The 21,479-nt window shown below is 42.5% G+C and overlaps 1 protein-coding gene across 6 annotated transcripts; it reads left to right on the top strand.

Annotated features, from left to right (window-relative positions):
- The first annotated feature begins 3,098 nt into the window (after window positions 1–3,098).
- ALDH9A1 (aldehyde dehydrogenase 9 family member A1) lies at window positions 3,099–17,682 on the top strand. 6 transcript variants are annotated; one of them, XR_010985572.2, is made up of 12 exons: window positions 3,099–3,428; window positions 6,341–6,542; window positions 6,687–6,832; window positions 8,122–8,251; window positions 8,419–8,553; window positions 8,766–8,962; window positions 10,855–10,995; window positions 11,112–11,300; window positions 15,040–15,127; window positions 16,520–16,680; window positions 17,117–17,229; window positions 17,324–17,682. XR_010985572.2 is itself a non-coding variant. In XM_068125028.2 (12 exons), the coding sequence occupies exons 2-12, from the start codon at window positions 6,356–6,358 to the stop codon at window positions 17,416–17,418; spliced, it is 1,563 nt and encodes a 520-aa protein (XP_067981129.2). In that variant the 5' UTR covers window positions 3,099–3,428; window positions 6,341–6,355; the 3' UTR covers window positions 17,419–17,682. The 6 variants fall into 6 exon arrangements, 4 of the variants coding, with proteins under 4 accessions (XP_067981129.2, XP_067981127.2, XP_078639761.1 ...); XM_068125028.2 differs by having other exon boundaries at window positions 16,539–16,680; XM_068125026.2 differs by having other exon boundaries at window positions 15,040–15,141.
- Window positions 17,683–21,479: the final 3,797 nt, after the last annotated feature.

The raw sequence follows: 21,479 nt of genomic DNA, 5'->3' as shown, positions 1-21,479 counted from the left end.
ATTTTGCCCCTGCAGAGAACCCAGGTGTGGCCGAGGGAGCCTTTGTGGCGATCCCACTAGTTCATTATTTCCATTGCACTCAATGAAGTTACACTTTTTGAATGGGTGTAATAATGTGTGCATTCCTCAAGCTTTTCTTCACTCAACATAATTTTTGAACAGTAGAAAAAGTTACGTTCAATGCTTTTTAAATTTCATATTTTCTTGTGTAAATATGGAGAAGGAGGGATCACAGCCTTGCTTAAATAAATACCGAGTTCATTATACGAATCACTAATTTCTTTAAATTTTCAGATTCCACTCCAGATCTTGTCACTTATTTAGTCCACGAGATCCGATCCTCAAATCCGAACACAGATTTCGACTATATACTCTAATTAGTCCATGAGAGGTCATCGTGGTTCCAAGGCAAGGCATTTTTGAGCAGGCCAAAACAAGATGGTGGCTTACAACACCTGCGAGGTGAAAGCGGGCTGAGCAAGGGTAAGCTTATTTTCTTTATTTTTTTCCATGATGAGCACCCTGTTAATTATCTTCAAAAGGGGTGTTTAAATTTACCCAAATACCCAGTTGTCATTCATGCAATCCTTTGGAGTTCCCTTAATATGCATGCAATGTTTTGGGCCGCTTGGTTTCAAGTTTTTGGAATTATGGAGGAGACACACATACTGAAACACACACACACACTGAAACACACACACATGCAAACACACACACACACACACACACACACACACGCAACATTGTGGGTCTCTTTCCAACATTGTGGGTTGTGCTGTTGTGGCACGAGTGAGTCCATGCAGTGTTTCCCTCATGGTGAAACGGCCTGTATCCTCCAACCACTTGGAATCCCTTCCACAACTGGCTTCATGACATAGTGTGGTGGTTGCCGCCTTTTTGGGCATGGTCGCCTGTGTGCGCTTTGTAGATGGGCGTGACAAATATATTCTAGCAAACTACAAATAAATCCATTCAAACTTGGTAATTCATTTAAATCCATATCAGGGTCATAACAAAGCCATTCACATAATGTCTGCAAGCATGAAATATACATTTTAAATTATACTTTATTTTAATCCATGATTGTGGTCTTGCTAGCTATATCTTATTATCCCGTCGGCGTGCAGCGGGAGACGGGGTTTTGCAATCGCTTGTGTGTCTTCGTCTGTCTGTCTGTCTGTCCAGGGATTGCTATCGCTTGCCAAGCCAGCCGTTCCTTATCAACTGTTTCATTGGAGTGCTTAAGCCATTGGCAAGCGTGCTACGTGCTCATTACCTCTGCCATCGAATGTGGATGGAGGTTATGTTTTCACCCCTGTCTGTCTGTCTGTCTGTCTGTTTGTGAACAGGATATCTCAAAACGTGGTGAACGGATATGGACAAAATTTGATGGAGGGGTTGGGTGTGTGACAAGAACGAAATCATTAGATTTTGCTATCCTGCTCACAAACAGACATATCTGCTCACAGACAGACAGCGGTGAAAACATACCGTTCTCCAAATACTTTTGGTGTGGAGGTAATAAGCTTGCTATCGCTTGCCAAGCGTTCCTCGTTGACCCATCCCTCATTCCTCGTTCTTGCTTAAATGATTAAGCCACTTGGCAAGGGCTCTACAAGCTTTGGAACACTCCCCAGGGTTTTGCATTTTGGGCTATTTTCCATTTTCATTTTATGTTTTGGTGACTTAAGTGAAATGCTCCTTTCTGGATGTTTCAGTGGCATTCGGAGAGATTATGATCCATTGTTGTTTTTACATATCACTGGCAAGTTTGTATCACTCGCATACTGTTCTCCCCTCTGGGCTGGTGCTCCTGCCTCACACCGAGCTCGGCTTCACGCTGTTGAAACCAAAGCTTTCAGAATCATTGGAATCTCCCATGATGAAGCTAACTCCGAGGACCTTTCACTCACCTACTGCAGGCAGGTCTGGTTTATGACTGTCTGTGCTCTGTCCCCCAAATATTCCTACAGGTCGCACAAGAGCTGCCAGCAACCCTCTTATGGTTAAACTGCCGAAATCAAGACTCTCCATTCACCTTCACTCTTTCATTCCCCTTTTCTCCCGTCTCTGGAACAAACTCCCTCACCCTCTTCAATCCCACTCCTCCCTCCAGGTCTTTAAAACAGCTGTTCACCACCATCTCTTATCTTCCCCCATCCAAAACCTTGATCTTTTCTACCCCCGTTAATTCACCCCAGATCCTCTTTTTTTAAATTCCGACTTCTTTCCCGGTTGTCCGAGCAGTGTCCATGTGTTTTATACCTCTCCCACCCACCCCTTCCGTGCCTCCTCCCCCACCCATCCCCTTCCGTGCCTCCTCCCCATCCCCTTCCGTTCCTCCTCCCCATCCCCTTCCGTTCCTCCTCCCCCTCCCCTTCCGTGCCTCCTCCCCATCCCCTTCCCTGCCTCCTCCCCATCCCCTTCCCTGCCTCCTCCCCCTCCCCTTCCGTGCCTCCTCCTCCTCTTCCGTGCCTCCTCCCCTCCCCTTCCGTGCCTCCCCCCTCCCCTTCCGTGCCTCCCCCCTCCCCTTCAGTGCCTCCCCCCTCCCCTTCAGTGCCTCCCCTCCCCTTCCGTGCCTCCTCCCCCCCAAGCCCTCTCCCTCCCACAGATCTCCCGATGTCCCTGCTCTCAAATGTTGTACTTGTGTGCTTCCCTTTCTCTCCCCATCTTGTCTCCCGCTCCCTTTATCTTATGTTTTATGTGACAGTTTGTCTTTTTGTGATTAATGTTAGCTCTTACATGAGCCTCGATCTTGTGTACAAAAAAAAAAAAGTTGCCAGTGCCCACACGGGATTCAAACCGTGGTGGAGATGAAGGCAGAAAAAATGCAAATGGCGTCTTTTGTCATCGAGCTAGCAAGCTGGAAGCATCAATTCACATTTATTGCCACGTCTGATGCAACGTAAATGCTCTAATTGCGGTGAAGTGCTTCATTTGAAACTGTTTGTTCGATATTTGCAGCTATTTGATATCTGGGGTGGAAATAAAAAAGTTGGTGTCAAAGCCAGTGACCAATTGTAAATTAATAGTATTAGTAGGATTCTCTCTTCTGCGTGAGCAATTTCTATGTTGTACACTATCGGTAGCCATGCCGAGATAGTTAGCGACAGTATAAGGAAACGTTTGTCTGTTTTTTTTCTTCTTCTAATATGGATTGTGCTTTCTTCAATGTATATGTTTGATTTAAACAACAATTTTGAAAAGCCGTTACGTGTTAAGAAACTTCAATTTCACGAATTTGTTTATCTGTTGCACAAAGCACTAAGCAGTTTGTCATGCGACTGCAGCGGTGAACTTTGAGTCTGTTTTGCAGTTCAGTCGTTTCAAATTGTGCAGGTCGAGGCAACGTAAGAGGAGTGCAAGGATTACTGTTCCGGGTTTTGTGGTCTCCTACATCTTGCTTCCAGACAGAAGCATCCTATAAGGTAAAACGTCATGCGGTGATGGTATATTACTGTACCGGTAATCACAGAAGTGAACTATTTTGGGGATACTTCATTCGTTTTGTATTTTATGTGCTTGTTTCTTTGAAATTCTTCATTTATTATATATATATATATATATATATATATATATATATATATATATATATATATATATATATATACTGTACACTATTTTCACCTAGGCTTCTTCCTTTAAATTGAAAATGGCAGTCCATTTAATAGGCCTGTACACATCATTTATAATAAACCAGCAAAAGTACCCGTCCCCAGTGGTGGGGAAATGACTAGCCATGGTGGTAATGAGAATATACACAGAAGATGACAGGCAGGCATTTGTCCTGGGACACCTGAAGATGACAGGCAGGCATTTGTCCTGGGACACCTGAAGATGACAGGCAGGCATTTGTCCTGGGACACCTGAAGATGACAGCCAAATAAAGGTGGCACTATTCAAACCAACTGCAACACCGCTAAACCCTGTTGAAACCTGGCCGGTGCAACTTTTTGCCTCTGTGACAAATTTGGTCCAAAGCTGTCCAGAGGTGTATAGGTAACACACACAGATCTACATTTATAACACATACACATACACACCTACCTAAACACCTACACACCTACACACACACACCTTTTTCCCCTTTCATTTTGGTGTCAGATGAGTCTCCATCATCCAGGACACGTGCAAACACGCCATCATGGAATCATGACGCCATCATGACTTTCAAATTAACGTATTAATGCTAACAAGGCCTTTCACGCATGAGCTGTGTGTGCGTTTTCTATGACTTAGTTCTGATTGCTGGGCACTTTTAACCTGCCGTTGCTTGCATGAAATCTGGAATTCAAATCGTCTTTTTAACATGATTTTCAGCATTAGACGAAAGATTGGCAATTTAAAATGGTTAGCTATAATTGTTCTGTTCCTGAATGCAAATCGGACTCACAGAAATATTTAAGAAACCTCAAACCTCTCTGTATGTGCAACACAGTCCCACCCACACCCTCCCATTCGGCTCAACTTCTCCAAACTCAATTTTCCATTACATTAATAAACAAGAAAGTGCAATCGGAGATTGCAGACCCTCGCCAGGACGTATTTCAGTGTTTTTTAAAGGCTTTTGTGTTAAAGCTAATATGGTGGCCGAACTACGTGACCGATGATATCTTTTTTTTTTCTCTACCAATCTATCTCTAGATGACGCTCAAGAAATTTCATCTTCATCGGCTGAAGTTTTGTACTTGTCGAATTATGACGTCATAATGGAGGCACTTATCGCATCATCATTAGCATATGTTATTGCCCATGGAGAGTTCTTTACAATGAGCCATGTCTCAATTTTTTCGATGCAGCGCTTTCGGAGATATAGAGGCCTGATGGCGGCCGAACCACGTAACCGATGACGCCATAATTGTAATTTTAAAAATCGATAGGTGGAGGTGCACCTATGGTGAAAATTACCTGTCAATTGGACCAACGGTTGCAGAGAAAATCATATTTATTCTGTGCAGACAGACAGACAGATGAAAATTCATTCATAGAGCGACACTTGGCAAAAGAGAACAAAGTAGAATGGTACTCGGTAGGAGCATCCTTTTGACTTCACAAATAATTATTGGTGGTTGAAAATTTGTGACCTGATATGCAAATCTTCAAATTAACTTAATCGGATGAAAATCATCATATTTAGAAATTTGGCTTATTGGCCTATTTTGATCTCAAAAATAGTTGGTGATTGAATTAAGTTAGCGGTTATGAAAATTATATTCAAACTTAAAGTCAATCGGATGAAAATTGAGGATTTTAGAAATCTGGCCTATGTTGAGCTTTTGACCTATGTTGACCTTAAAAAATAGTTGGGGTTGAATTCAGTGACCAGATATGCAAATCGTCTTCAAATCTCAAGTTAATTGGATGAAAATTGACAATTTTAGAAATTCGGCCTATGTTGACCTCAAAAATAGTTAGTGGTTGGTTTCAGTAAACTGATATGCAAATCCTGTTCAGATTTCATGTCAATCGGATGAAAATTGAGGATTTTAGAAAAAAATCGAAGAAAAGTTGTTGACCTTTGGCCTATGTTGACCTTTTGGCCTAGGTTTTTCTTTAAAATGGTGGTTGAATTCAGTTTGCTGATATGAAAATCCTATTCAAATTTCAAGTCGGATGAAAATTGAGGATTTTCTAAATTTGAAAAAGTGGTTGACCTTTTGGCCTATGTTGACCTTTTGGCCTACGTTTATCTGCAAAATAGTTGGTGGTTGAATTCAGTCCGCTGATGTGTAAATCATATTCAAATTTCAAGTCAATCAGATGAAAATTGAGGATTTTAGAAATCTGGCTTATGTTGACCTTTTGGCCTATGTTGACCTCAAATATAGTTGGGGTTGAATTCAGTGACCATATATGCCAATCGTCATCAAATTTTAAGTTAATCGGATGAAAATTGAGGATTTTAGAAATCTGGCTTATGTTGACCTTTTGGCCTATGTTGACCTCAAATATAGTTGGGGTTGAATTCAGTGACCATATATGCCAATCGTCATCAAATTTTAAGTTAATCGGATGAAAATTGCCAATTTAGAAACTTGGCCTATGTTGACCTTTTGGTCTATTTTGATCTCAAAAGTAGTTGGTGATTGAATTCGGTTAGCGGATGTGAAAATCCTATTCAGATTTCAAGTCAATTCGGTGAAAATTGAGGATTTTAGAAATTTGAAAAAAGTGGTTGACCTTTTGGCCTATGTTAATCTCCAAAATAGTTGGCGGTTGAATTCAGTTAGCTTATATGAACATCCTATTCAAATTTCAAGTCAATCGGATGAAAATTGAGGATTTTAGCAATTTGAAATGGGTGTTGACCTTTGACCTATTTTGACCTTTCTACCCCAAGCACTGCAGTGTCACCATGTTGCTTGGGCAGCTGTATCGGCATGCATTGCCTCATGTGGCGCCTCTACGTTCACTCCGCCGACAACTGGCCGAAGGGCAACCTTGGGCAGAAGCCTCGGCCTTGAATTTTGTACATGGGCGAAAGAATTTACCCCTGAGATCTTCTAGTACAGAGCTTTATGATTTGTTGAACCCTGCCACTGGTGAGCATTTCTCGTGTTGCACCCACAATTTAGGCCACTGTACCAAGTAAATATTTTGATGACTTGTCATGGAACTTGTTTGCTTATTATTGGTATTGGAGGTTAAATCTTAGTTGCGAAAGTGACCAAATTCCATCCTGACAGGTGAAACGCTGTGCCGTTTCCCAATGACGAGCCGTGAGGAAACGGGTCATGTGATCAAGGCTGCCGCGGATGCGTTTTCAGCGTGGGCCTTGGTTCCGGCTTCTGAGAGGGGACAGGTCCTGCGCCGAGCAGCAGCTCTCATCCGAGTAGGTAGACACGCTCTTTTGATGCTTTATTCCATTATCTTACTCTGTGATGCTTTGTTCTTGCTGACAGCTCTTTTTCAAATAGCTATTTTGTATTCTTTACCAAATAAAGCTTTTATCCTTTATGAGCCATTTATCCTTTAAAATTTATACTTTAAATTTACCCTTTACCCTTTAAAGTACCCTTTAAAATATGAGCCATTTATCTTTTATCCTTTAAAACCCTGGTGTTGGGCTAGCGGCTAGGGTGCCGGCTTAGGATCCTAGGATCCTGGGTTCGAATCCCGGTCGATCGCTGAATTAACGCCAGGGGGGTTGACTCAGCCTGTCATCCTTCCGAGGTCGGCTAATTGAGTACCAGTTCACTGGTAATTCCCTGTTTGTCGTTAAAGGCGGCAAAAAGGGTTGGCGTCAGGAAGGGCATCCGGCCGTAAAACATTGCTTCAAAAAGGGGACCAAAAAAAACAACAACAACCACGGTTCCCGAAAAAGGCCAACCCCCGCTTTGCGGGGAAAATGGCCTCTAAAGGTGGTTATTATATATTTTTTATCCTTTATGAGCCACAGTATTTTATTGGAGTTTGCTTTTATTTTATTTTTTTTGTATACAAGATTGATGCTCGTGTAAGAGCTAACATTGATCACAAAAAGACAAACTGACATAAAACATATGATAAAGAGCAGGAGACAAGTTTGGGAGAGAGAGGGAAGCGCACAAGTACAACATTTGAGAGCAGGGACCTCGGGAGATCTGTGGGAGGGAGGGGGATTTGAGGGAGAAGGCATCATGAGAATGGGGGGGAGGGGGTGGGGTGTGAGAGGTAAAAAAAAACACATGGACTTTGGTACATGGACTGCTACATGGACTGCAGTACAAAAACGCATGGACACTGCTACGACTTCCAGGAAAGAAGTCGGTATTTCAAAAAAGTGGATCTGGGGTGAATTAACGGGGGTAGAAAAGATCAAGGTTTTGGATGGGGGAAGATAAGAGATGGTGGCGAACAGCTGTTTTAAAGATCTGGAGGGAGGAGTGGGATTGAAGAGGGTGAGGGAGTTTGTTCCAGAGACGGGAGAAAAGGGGAATGAAAGAGTGAAGGTGAATAGAGAGTCTTGATTTTGGCAGTTTAACCAGTTTTGGCAGTTGCTTAAGAAAATTTGCGATCCAATGAAAGCTCATCTTACCAATTGTCCTGAGTAATTGACGGTGACCCTTTGAATATCGATGTTCTCCTTGTGAAGTTTGTTCCCTTGCTGTGTCTAGATTCAATCTCCAATGTTGTTTCAAGGAACGACGAGAGGAGTTGGCAGTACTGGAGGCCAAGGATACGGGAAAGCCAATCTACGAAGCTCGTATAGACATGGACTCGGGCTGGCAGTGCCTCGACTTCTTTGCAAGCATGGCCCAAACGATATCGGGTCTGCTGTTTTAATGCAACCATGACCGGCATTACATTTGATATTATTTATGACTGAATTGGGCAATGGGTGGGTGGACCTGACGTCGAGGGTGGAAAGGGATCACCACCCCAGCTTTTATCTGCATTATGCATACCCAGGTAGAACAAGGGTGTTTGTGCTTTCAGGCCAGCATATTCCACTGGGTGCTCAGGCATTTGTTTATACACGCCGTGAGCCGCTGGGGGTGTGTGCTGGAATCGGGGCATGGAACTTCCCTTTTCAAGGGGCCTGCTGGAAAAGTGCTCCTGCCCTTGCCTGTGGTAATTGTTTTATGAAGATATTGCTAATAATCGAAAAGTGTAATCACAGTTACACACAACTCGCAGAATGATTGCTTCTTCTTGTTAAGCTAATTGACAACACCACCGATGTACATGTATGTGTAGAAAGAAATGGGATCAGCACAGACATGGTTTGTTTACTTGTTTCACAATGTTACTCAGAGTCCTTAGGATCATGTTGGTCCCTGCAGGTAACACAATGGTGTTCAAACCCTCCCCACTTGCCCCACTTACTACGGTGAGCTTGGCTGAGATCTACCTTGAGGCCGGCCTGCCACCTGGGGCCTTCTGTGTGGTGCAAGGGGCTGCAGAGACAGGTGAAGCGCTGTGCAAACATCCGGCGGTCGCGAAGGTCTCTTGCACGGGAAGTGTAAATACTGGCGTTCAGGTAAGGGGACTGCAGAGCTGAAGCTTAACCTTGAACCACATTCCTTATCTCTACACGGAAGTATTTGTAGCCCTCTATGCTGCCTTGAGAGATATTAATTTGATCAAAAACGTGTTTGACTTTTGAGCATCTGCCAGTGTGTTGTCCTTGGAGGCAAGATCGACGGTAACTTTTATACGACGAATTCCTTGCTGTGCTTCTGAAATGCATTAATCTCTATATTCCCAGCTATGCTAGTCATGGCTGTTGATGTGCACTTTTTGTACACCACTCCTTTCGTATGCCATCTCCAGGTGCTGCATGACGTCATTGTCGGGCACCGAAGGGGGCCCGGCAAAGACACACGCTGAAAGGGAGAACTCAGTTTCACTCTGGTTGTTTGTTTGTTTGTTTGTTTGTCTGGGTGATATCTCAGCCATCCTTTGAGCTCAGAAGCTGAAATTTCGGCACAATAGTGAGCAAAACGGTATTTTTTGTTTTTTGAATAATCAATTATTAATTACTTAATTGTTATAGATTTATTAAGTACTTATTTATTTCCTTTCTCATCTGGGCAATATCTCAGGCACCTTTTGAGTTAGGAAGCTGATATTTGGATACGACAATGACCAAGTGATTTGGCTGTAAATGGTATTTTTGATTTCTTGATTTGTTGATTAATCAATTAATTATCTACTTATTCGATGAATTACTTTCTTGATTAATTTTCAAAAAGTTACAGATTCGGATGAAATGGTGGTGGTTTAGGTATGCTATTAGCCAATTGATTAATAAATTTAATTATTTTACCATTATTATTTATTTTCATTATTAATCACTTGTACTTATTTTATTTCTCATCTGGCCAAAATCTAAGGCACCTTTTGAGCTGGGAAGCTGATATTTGGACACGCCAATGACCAACATTACTGCTTTACACAAGAAAGGTGCAAAAACAGATCCTTGCAACTACAGACCAATCAGCACACCGTTGTTTTCTCACCAGAGCAATAATCAGCACACCGCAGCACACCGCTGTATCGCTTGCTGTTTTTACACCTTCCAGCTTCACGCCATCTCCAAGCTCCAACTCAACATTCCCTCCATCTGCAGCTCCCTCTGTGCACACCTTACACTTGAATGTAGCTGCCACACTGGTTAATGACCCTCTCAGACCACTACATTTTTGATGAACCCACTCAGCGTACATTGTACATGGAAGAGTTCACTCCGACACCTTTCCTGCACACAGCACATGGCCACTTCCCAGTTCTTTCCACCTCACCACATGCTTTACCACTTGCCATCACCTTTGTCTTTCTGATATTCATCTTCAGACCTTTTGTCTCCATACATTCCTTCCACTTGTTCATCTTCTCCTTCAGTCCATCCATACTTTCTGCAATCAACACCAGATCATCTGCATACAACAACTCCCATGGCAAACCCTACTTTACATTCCGAGCCAGCACCTCCATCACAGCTACAAATAGTAGTGGACTTAGTACCGACCCCTGATGCACTCCCACCTTCACCTCAAACTCACGTTTCCTTCATGTCCTTCGTCCTTACAGCTGTGCGCACTCTCTCGTACATTGCCATCACTTCTCTGATCAACCATTCCTCCACTCCTAACTTCCTCGATGCCTATGTCACTACTTCGCGTGGAACCCTATTGAATGCTTTCTCCAGATCAACAAACCCAAGAAACAACTTCTTCCTCTTCTCCATGTACTTCTCCTGCAACTGCATGAGAATTAGGTTCAGGTTCAGGGATTACTCAAGATAGAGTATCTTGGTACATATTCCAGCACTGTGCCTTTATTAAATATTATGGCACGCAAAGTTCAGCTAATGTATTAGACACCTGGGTGATCCTTAACCCAAGCTAATGCTGACCGTATACCATGCAGGTGCTAAAACAGGTGGCAGAAGGCCTAAAACCGGTAACATTGGAGCTTGGTGGAAAGTCTCCACTTGTGATCTTTGCAGACTGTGATGTTGAAAACTCAATCAACGGGGCATTGATGGCAAACTTCTTGAGTCAAGGACAGGTGGGTTCTGGAGATCATGACTATGCTGCATGTTTTATGGGATTTGGGGATGGACAGGGTGGCGGTGGCAAACACTCAATTGGTCAGTGAGCTGGTGCGGCTGGTTGGTGATGCAGGTTTGCAGCAATGCTACCCGAGTGTTTGTGGAGCGCCCGTTGCTGGACACGTTTCTGGAGAGGATCGAGAAGCGGGTGCGGACGATCGTCCCAGGAAACCCCTTGCGTGAGGAGACACGAATGGGAGCGCTAATCAGTGCAGAGCACTTGAACCGCGTCCTTCAGTATGTGGAGGGTGCGCGTGTCGAGGTGGGTAGATTGATAGTAAAACGTGAATGTACATGTTTTGCATTGAATTATTAAGTTTATAAACTCGTATTGTTGAATATTGTGATTGATCAAGAAAGTACGTTTTACTTAGAGCAGTAAAAATATTTATCTTAGTTTTCCGTAATCTAGCTACCACCTTCTTCCCCTTCGTGATATGGAAATGTACAAACACCTATAGGGTGTTTCAAAAAAGTGGATTATTTGAACGTTTTATTGTAGAAAGATTTCAAAAGGTAGCAAGTTGAGTGATGCATTGATGGAAAGCCTACACCAGGCCATTTTGAAATCGCTCATTATGCTGCTTGTAGTTAACATTTTCAATGTGTGCTATGCCTCTGACTCCAAAATTCTCCATAACTCGTTTGCAAGTCGTTGGAGTGGTCACCTGACGGTAGTCCTCCACCTTCTGCTTCAGGACAGCCAGAGTTTGAGGTTTGTTGGTGTAAACTTGACCTTTGGCAGCACCCCAAATTAAATAATCCAATGGATTCAAATCCAGGCTGTGTGCTGTGCCTACTCATGTGCTGTGGCCAGGCTGTTGACACGATTTCCAAACAGCTGGTGGAGCAAGTCGAGGGTTTCACCTGCAATGTGCGGTGAGGCACCGTCCTGCATGAACCGTGCAAGTCTGAGTTGGTTTGGAGCCAGTAGTTGAGCGAGATAAGCGTTGAATCGGCATAAGAACTCACGGTATCGCTCGCTGTTGACTGTCACCATCTTACCATTGGCGTCCTCGGATCAATACGGTTCCAACATACCCCATCTGCCATTCAATGCACAGAAGCAACTCGATTTGGAGGCCTTGAGAGACATCTCAGACCCTTCCTCAGGAGGCTCAGCATCTTAGATGTTGTTGTGATTGTTGATGGCCCCATTCAAATGAAAGTGTGTTTATCACTGAACCACAAGGAATTGATCCAGTTTGGGTACCTTTCAATTCGGTCACTGAACCAATCACACATTGTTATTCGTCTTGCCATGTTATTCAGAGTTAGTTTATGCCTTACAGATATGATGTAGGGGTAGAGCTTGAGTTCAGAAGTGAGAATGCGCCACACAGATGAGGCTGAGATTTCCAGTTCTTGTGGGGTTTCTTAGGGCTTTTGATAGCAGAATCTCTCGCAAGATCAATGTTCCTTTGGTCCTTGGTAACACTTGGTGGGCAGCCAATGTTGCCTTTATTTAGATTTTTCATGCTTCCATATGCTTGGAAGTGCTCCACAAACTGCCAAATGCTCCCATTGAAGGTCCATTATGGGTGTAACACCATAGTTGTAAGTCCAACACCATAGTTGACGTAGGGTCCTACTAACTACTTGTTAGAAATGGCATGCTACCACCATTATAATCTGCAAGAGAGAAGAGTATAGCCTTAGAAACGACAGACTACCAGGTTGCTCAAATAGTCCACTTTTTTGAAACACCTGTATATTAAGAGAAACCAAACTCAAAATCTTCAAAATTAAAAACTACTCCATGTGATCATGGTGAATGTTTTTTCTTCTTTTTTTTGTACACAAGGTCATGGCTCGTGGAAGAGCTGAAATACTGAATTGATCAGGATGCAACAGAACAAAAGGAACGGTAGAGATAGGGTGGAAACACTAACAGCAGGGTTGAGGGACAACATAGAGGGAGACTTGGACAAATAATGGGTGTGGGGAGGAATGGGGGGGTAGGAAACGACGTATGGGTTGGACACAGAAGGAAACACTCAGGAAAGAAAAACTAAGTCTGCTAGGACGTATTGGGTGGGGGAGACGGGGAAGAGAGAGATTAAGGGGGCAGAGGGGACAGATTAATGGGGGCGGAGGGGAGAGATTAAAGGGGTAGAAAGGATCATGGTTTTGGATTGTCGATGACCTGAGATAGTGGTGAACAGCTGTCTTGAAGACTTGGAGGGAGGAATGAGATTGAAGAGAATGTGGAAGTTGGTTCAACAGACGGGGAAAAAGTGGAACAAATGAGTGGAAGTGAGGAGTAATCCTGGATTTAGGTAGTTTCACCAGAAGTGGGCTTATTGTGGACCGTGTGCCATGCGGAAAACTGGGGGGAGGTGGAGACGACAAAACACGGAAAGAGCAGAGGGTTCAAGACCAGAAAGAGAGCAGTAGAAGACAGAGACCACCGACCTGTCTAATGGCGAAGTGATAGGCCCATAGACTTAGATTCATTGCGGGATATTCCAATCATCTCCCCCCCCCTTCCCATGCCCCCGCCCAAAGCCCTCTCCCTCTCACAGATCTCTCGATGTCTCCATGTCTCTCGGTCCCTGCTCTCAAATGTTGTGTTTGTGTCCTTCCCCCTCTCTCCCCATCTTGTCTACCGCTCCCGATGTTATATGTTTTATGTGTCGGTTTGTCTTTCTGTGTGATTAATGTTCGCTCTTTCACGAGCCTCGATCTTGTATACAAAAAAAAAAAAAAATCTTAATGGACTTGGTTTCCACGGCATCAAGACCTAAGCAAGATGCGAGGCAGGGGAGTCAGCCCAGAGGAGAGAACAGTACTCCATCAAGCTGCAGGTGAAAGCCATCAAGCTCCATCAAGCTGCAGGTGAAAGCCATCAAGCTCCATCAAGCTGCAGGTGAAAGCCATCAAGCGCCATCAAGTTGTAGGTGGATATGAAGTCAGGTGTGCCAAAGAGAAGTACTTTGTATGACTGAGGATGCCTCAAGAGGATTATTAAGAAAGTAGATATGCCAGATGATCCTTTCAGAGAGAGTGTGAGATTTATCAGGATTGAAAGACATCTTCCAAGTGTTTGACCCTCTTGTGATTTTATCAACGTCTGAAGAGGGGAAAGAGGCTGCAGCCTGCCTGTCTGAAGGTTCAGAGATGCCACGGCAGAGGGTGGAGACATCAAATAGGTTGAGGATTTCTCACAGATTCCGTGAGATCATTGATGAAGGTTATGAATAGGACTGGGCCCAGAACCCTTTCTTGCGAGACCCTATGTTTAACAGGGAGAGGAGATGAAAGGATTCCGTTCAGAGCCACATGCTGGTTATGAAAGCAAAAGTCCTTTTGAATCCTTGTATGAGAAAATTAGGCTGGGACAGTGGATCTTCTGTTCATTCTGTGTGGATGTCTGCATCTATGTCTTGCCTTTGTGGATCTCTGATTGGCTGTACAATTTGTTATTCAACAATTAATTTTTACATTTTGCAGTGTCGACTTTTTTTTTTACCCTGGCCTCAGGCACTTCTCACAAAAGGCCAACAGATGCTGTCATCTGGAATAACAGATGCACCGCTTAAGATCTCCTCATGGTTTCCCCCAATAGGGCTTGGTCAAATACCTTCGCTTAGAGACTAGATGGATTTCTGAGAAATGTGAATGTTAGGTGCATTTTTGGGTAAAAGTTGGGAACCTCACTTTTTAACATAATTAGTGTATGCTGAATTCGATTAACCCGGTTCCCAAGCCGAATTTTGAGTTTTTGACCTTCTAATTACCATAAACAAAATGGCCGCCAAATTGCCATTTTTGGACAATTTATTTGAACAAGCATTTATATATCATGTATATACATGCAGCTCTTTTACTTTAACTTTACAACTTTTACCCCAAAAGTCACCGAGAAGCGTATACATTGCCTTTTCCATAAATCCGTCAAGTCTATTAGTCGTTTTTCAGCCATGAATGGCACTCTTGATGTGGGTCCTGCAATCCTGCTATACGCTGCGCACTGTCGTTACGTTTGCATCTTTTTCCAGGGTGCCAGGGTGGTGTGTGGTGGAGAACGGTTTGTACCCGAGGAGCGCTCTTTGCAACAAGGTTTCTACATGACTCCATGCGTACTTGGTAACTATCCAATCGTATTAACCATGCGCATAAATATGCATGCATTCGCACATGTGACATGTATCCTTGATGCAAATTTTACAAATGCTTTCAGCATCAGTTTCTGGTCTATATTTACCTCCGCCACCAAAGGTGGATGGAGGTTATGTTTTCACCCCTGTCTCTGTCTGTCTGTCTGTCCGTTTGTTTATGAACAAGATGTCTCAAAAGGTTGTGGACGGATTCGGACAAAATTTGGCCGCGAGGTAGCGTATGTGACACGGACGAAATTATTAGATTTTGGTGCAGATCCGGATTCGGCTACTAGAATTTTAAAAGTGATTCTTCACCATTGGAAGATGGGGCCAAAAACGATATATAGCAGGACATCTCAAAACGTTGTGGACGGATTTGGACGAAACTTTGTCGACAGTTTGTGTGTGTGACGAGGAAGAATCGATTCGATTTTGGTGAAGATCTGAATATGGATTCGGATATGAGAATTATTTAAATATTAAGTGATTCTTCACCATTGAGTGATAGCGCTAAAACCAACATATAGCAGGATATCTCAAAAAGTTATGGGTGGATTTGGACGAAACTTTGTGGACAGGTTGTGTGTGCGACAAGGAAGAATCTATTCAATTTTGGTGAAGATCTGGATCCGGCTTGTAGAATTTTTAAGTGATTCTTCACCATTGAGAGATAGGGCCAAAAACGATACCATTTTTGGTGATACCATCATCACTTGGTCCGCAGCAATCATAAAGCAGGACATATCAAAAAGTCATGGACGGATGATTTTGATTAAATGTGATTCTGTATTGTGATTTTCTGGTCTACTCTAGGATACAAAACGTAAACTGTTCACCTGGCGGAGGTATGCTCTCTACTGAGTGCTGTTCTAGTTGGAGATTGAATGAGCTCATATTTGGAGCTGAAGTGGAAACAAACTATCACTTACTGCAGCTCAAACACCAAAAGGAATAAAAGTTGACCTTCTGTTTGCGGTGTTTGATACCATGGTATATTACACAAGAGTAAATATGTGGGGCCTTTCCGTGGCCAATTAAACGGTGATGTTAAGTGTCATAGAATGTGTAATGGTAATACTGTATACATATCATGAGATTGGATTTGGTTGGTTCATAATATCCTGGAGTAATCTGCACATTGAGCACACCTCAAACACACCTTGTTCTCCATTTAGTATCTATTTGTAACTCCATGTACTATCTCTACATTCATTCATTCATTCATTCATGTACTATCTCTACACCGATTACCATAGTGGGTAAAAAGCCACTCTGCAAATCACCTTTTTGTGCCGTTCATTCCATCGTTCAGTTTTGTGGTAATCGTTTGATTAGTGTATTGTTGTATTTGGTAATGCTGTGCTACTGTGCTTATCAGCTGTGTTCCCGACGTGCAGCCAACTGTCGAGACGAGATGCGAGTGGTACGAGAGGAGGTTTTTGGTCCAGTCATGAGTGTCTTGTCCTTTGATACTGAAGATGAAGTTATTCGCAGAGCAAACTCCTCTTCATTTGGACTTTCTTCTGGTATCTTCACCAGGTAGAATGTCTTCATTTCTGCATTGTCTGCAGATAGAGTTGTTTGTTATCTGCTTCTCTCATTTGGACATTTGGCGTGATGAAAGCCGGTGTTAGCCGATAACTTGTGTGTGGATATGTTGAGGCAGCAATAATGACAAACTACAGTGTGGCTTTTAAGCAACAAAAGCTCAAAGGTCCACCCAGCAATGAGGAAGTAAATAAATACACAAAACTCTTTTTGAGATAAGATATTAAAAAAGAAACTCGGATATTCCAGAAGTGGCTCCTACAAACCGATGAAATAAAATGCTGATCTTGTAAAACCACGTTTTGTGCAGACCAATACTGATACATCTGAAAATATAAAAAATATTTACCAATCTGGGAATGTTTAGGGAAGTATTCGGACAGAGTGGTGTAGAGTTATCACACCGAATCTCCATCTTTGCTTGCAGGGACCTTTCCAGGGCTCACCGTGTTGCGGCTGCTTTGCAGGCCGGCACCTGCTATGTCAACAACTTCAACATCTTTCCCATGGAGATGCCTGTTGGTGGCTACAAGATGTCTGGTGAGGGCCGCCCTGTGTTGTATTTATAGGTTACCGTCCCATTGTGGCTGCACATCTGAGAGTGACGGTCCCTTTGCGTCTGTGTATTGGATAGGCCTGGGTAGAGAGAATGGTGCTGCGACAATGGAACACTACTCACAACTCAAGTCGGTGTACGTGGAATTGGGAGATGTTGAGTCCACCCTGTGAAGTACAACGGATGCCGTTGGAGACCTCATTACGAATAAATGATTTGTGCAGACAACTGATAAAGCAGTCTGCTTGCACATTGCCTCATGTGCTGCTAAACGATGGGCATTCCGAGCTCCTCTCCCATCATGTGATGGCCTGTTGAACCAGGCATTCTATTAATTTGTATCACGTGTCCTAATCATTGTTCTGTATTGAAATTTTTCTTTCAACAAATTGCTCTGAGAGTCTAAAACACTTGAAATAAAAATGCGACGACATCCACTGATGTGGCAAATCCAGGCCATGTTTTGCAGCCTGCCGGTTGTGTGTCAAACCTCAACCTGTTAGTTAAAAAGCCCTTTTCGCATCAGTTGAACATGTATATGTTTTTTTTTTTTTAATAAACAGGAAGTAAATTCCTGCGTGGGGCTGGTGTGTATGTGTGTACGTACAGTCACGTGAAAAAGTAAGTACACCCCATGTAAAGTTTTTACTTTTTCAACATATTTCAACATACAGCTATTTGATCTTCATTTCAGCAATATTGATAGATAAAGGTGATATAATATAACAAATATCATGAAACATTTACATTTTGTAGTCCAGTGTATAATTTAAATAAACATAAATGCAAATTTCGCATGTGGAAAAAGTAAGTACACCCTTGGCTCTAATAGGTGGTATTGCCTCCTTCGGCAGAAACAACCTCAAGGAGGCGTTTCTTATAACTGTCTACCAGTCTCTGACCGACTGGGAGAAATTTTTGCCCACTCCTCCATGCAGAATTCTTTCAGCTGTGCGATGTTTAAGGGTTTTCTTGCATGCACAGCTCGTTTCAAATCCCCGCACAACATCTCGATGGGATTTAGATCCGGGCTTTGACTTGGCCATTCCAGAACCCTCCATTTCTTTCTTTTCAGCCATTCCTTGGTAGATTTACTAGTATGTTTAGGGTCATTGTCATGTTGCAAGGTCCACCTTCGGTTGAGCTTCAACTTCCTGACAGATGGCCTCACATTATCCTCAAGCACCCTCTGGTACAATGAAGAATTCATAGTGGATTCTATGATGGTGAGCTGCCCAGGCCCTGATGCAGCAAAGCTGCCCCAAACCATAATATTTCCACCACCATGCTTTACAGTTGGTATCAGGTTCTTGTGGTCAAATGATATCTTTGGTTTTCGCCAAACATGTCTTCTGGTAGTGGCCAAATAGCTCTAACTTTGACTCATCTGCTCAGAACACATTGTTCCAGAAGTGCTGGTCTTTGCTTAGGTGTTCATTGGCAAACTTTAGTCTTGCCCTGATGTTCTTTCTGGACAGCAAAGGATTCCTCCGAGCACACCTCCCGTGTGGATCAAATTTGTGCAGCCTCTTTCTAATGGTGGACTCTTGCACTTTGACATCAACAATGGCAAGAGCTACCTGTAGGTCCCGTGATGACATTCTGGGGTTCTTAGAGACTTCTTTCAGCATCTTGTGGTCTGCCCTGGGGCTGAACTTGCTGGGGAGGCCTGGCCTGAACAAGTTGGCAGTTGTTTGGAATCTTCACCACTTGTAGATGATCTTCCGGACAGTCGAATGATTGATTTCAAATTGTTTGGAGATCTTTTTAAATCCCTTCCCAGAGTCGTGGGCATCTATAACCTTCTTTCTGAAGGCCTCGGAGAGCTCTTTTGATCTAGGCATGGTGACGCCGCACACTTCAACAACAAAGAGCAAACCAAACTAAATGTCTGAGGTTTAAATAAGACAGGTTCCTCCAAGATCCTCTCTAACGATGTTCTAATCACTTGCACCTGAGCTGGTGCACCGGATTCTAATTATAGTTATTTGAAGTAGTGATAAATGTGGGGGTGTACTTACTTTTTCCACATGCGAAATTTGCATTTATGTTTATTTATATTCTACAATGGACTACAAAATGTAAATGTTTCATGGTATTTGTTATATTATATCGCCTTTATCTATCAATATTGTTGAAATGAAGATCAAATAGCTGTATGCTGAAATTTGTTGAAAAAGTCAAAACTTTACATGGGGTGTACTTACTTTTTCACGTGACTGATGTGTGTGTATATATATATATATATATATATATATATATATATATATATATATATATATATATACACATACATACATACATACATATATACATATATATATACATGAGCGTACGCTGGATCAGCACGTTGCTGCGTCCTTGAACGACTCCTCAGCACCATTCCGACACACCAGTGTGTGTGTGCTACGGAATGAAGTGTTTTTTACGGCGGCCAGAGTGCAAATCCTGCCACCAACCTCCTTGAGAGAGGACCCAGTACCCTGGTATTCATTTTGCCGACTTTGGAAGGATGACAGGCTGAGTCAACCCCACCTGGTATTAATTCAACAGTTGAACGGGATTCAAACTCAGGACCTTAGGATCCCAAGCCCTCCACCCTAACCGTAAAGCCAACACCAGGTATCATCAGTTGAATGAAAGCGCATAAGTCGTCCAAGGAAGGGAGCAAGGACCTTTCACCAATTTGCTGACTGCTCTTTTGAGTCATTGTGGCATCGTTTTAAACTATTTATGCACAAACAAAAGATACATTTGAACTTTGATGCACATATTTAGTTCGTGTTATTTAACTTCCTGGTAATGTTTATATTGTCTTAAAAAAAAAAAAACATCTGAATGGTACTCTGCCTTACATAACTTTCTTCAAATTTAATATCAGGCAAGAATGTGCTAATATTTCCCATTAAAAATAATAATAATTAAAAAAAAAAATATATATATGTATATACACAAGTACAGATACATTCAAAGTACACCGGCCCCATGCCAAATAAATAAATATCCTCCAGCGCGGCATTGCCGGGGCACCTCCGGCGCCCGGTAATACCGCCGTGCATCTCATAGAGACTGTATTGGGAGGGAGAGGTCTGAGTGGTACTCTGTATGTATGATAGTACAATATTTGATTGATTAATTGCATAATTCAAATCGATAAATAATGATCATAAAATATTTTCTGAATCAATTGGTTAATAGCATACGTAAACCACCAGTGCTTCATCCGAAGCTGTAACTTTGAAAATTAATTAAATAAGTCAGTAATCGAAAAAATTAAAATAATTAATCAAAAATAATTAATCGATTAATTGATTAATCAAAATATTCTTTATAGCCACATCACGTGGTCACTATCGTGTCCAAATATCGGCTTCCTAGCTCGAAAGGTGCCTGAGATATTGCCCAGATGAGAAAGAAAATAAATAAATGATTAATAATGAAAATAAATAAATAATAATCATAAAATAATTGATCAATTAGCTAATAGAATACCTAAACCACCACTGTTTCATCCAAATCTGTAACTTAAAATTTTTTTTAGTCATTGATCAAATAATTTAATAATTAATCGATGAATTGATTAATCAATAAATCAAAAATAGCCTTTACAGCCAAATCACTTGGTCATTGGCATGTCAAAATATCAGCTTCATAGCTCAAAAAGTGCCTGAGATAATGCCCACAAGAGAAAGGAAATAAATACGTACTTGATTTATAATTCACGAAATGTCCTTCTGTCCGATCGCAAAGATATTTTGGGTGGGTAATCCTGGGATCTCCAGGAGTAAAATAGGCTATTTAGTTTTCCCAATTTCAGCTTTGGTCTCCAGCATTTTCAGGTTTGGACTCCCGCATAACATTCGCGTTCGCATAGCGTTCATTGTGACGATGTATGTGTTCACGGTAGTGTTTGTCGTGACGGTGTGAACGTAATTTCGTAATGTTTTTCGTTTCGTAATCCTTTAATGAACGTTTAATGAACGTTTAATGCCATTCGATGTCTGGGGCCGCACGCGCGCTACACTGGACGTGTAGCGTGTACCTTGCCGTGGCCAGCGTGTACCTTGCCCTTCGCCGTCAGGCTCGGGTAAACCGCTGAGCCCCATCCGTGATGGGGACAGGGGCTTGAGACAGTGTGCCACGAACGAGGAATTCCCAGTAAGCGCGAGTCATCAGCACGCGTTGATTAAGTCCCTGCCCTTTGTATACACCGCCCATCGCTACTACCGATCGG

This window comes from Myxine glutinosa, chromosome 8 (assembly GCF_964187855.1).
Source record: "Myxine glutinosa chromosome 8, kmMyxGlut1.1, whole genome shotgun sequence".
NCBI classification, from domain to species: Eukaryota; Metazoa; Chordata; class Myxini; order Myxiniformes; family Myxinidae; genus Myxine; species Myxine glutinosa.
This window is presented reverse-complemented; position numbering and strand designations above follow the sequence as displayed.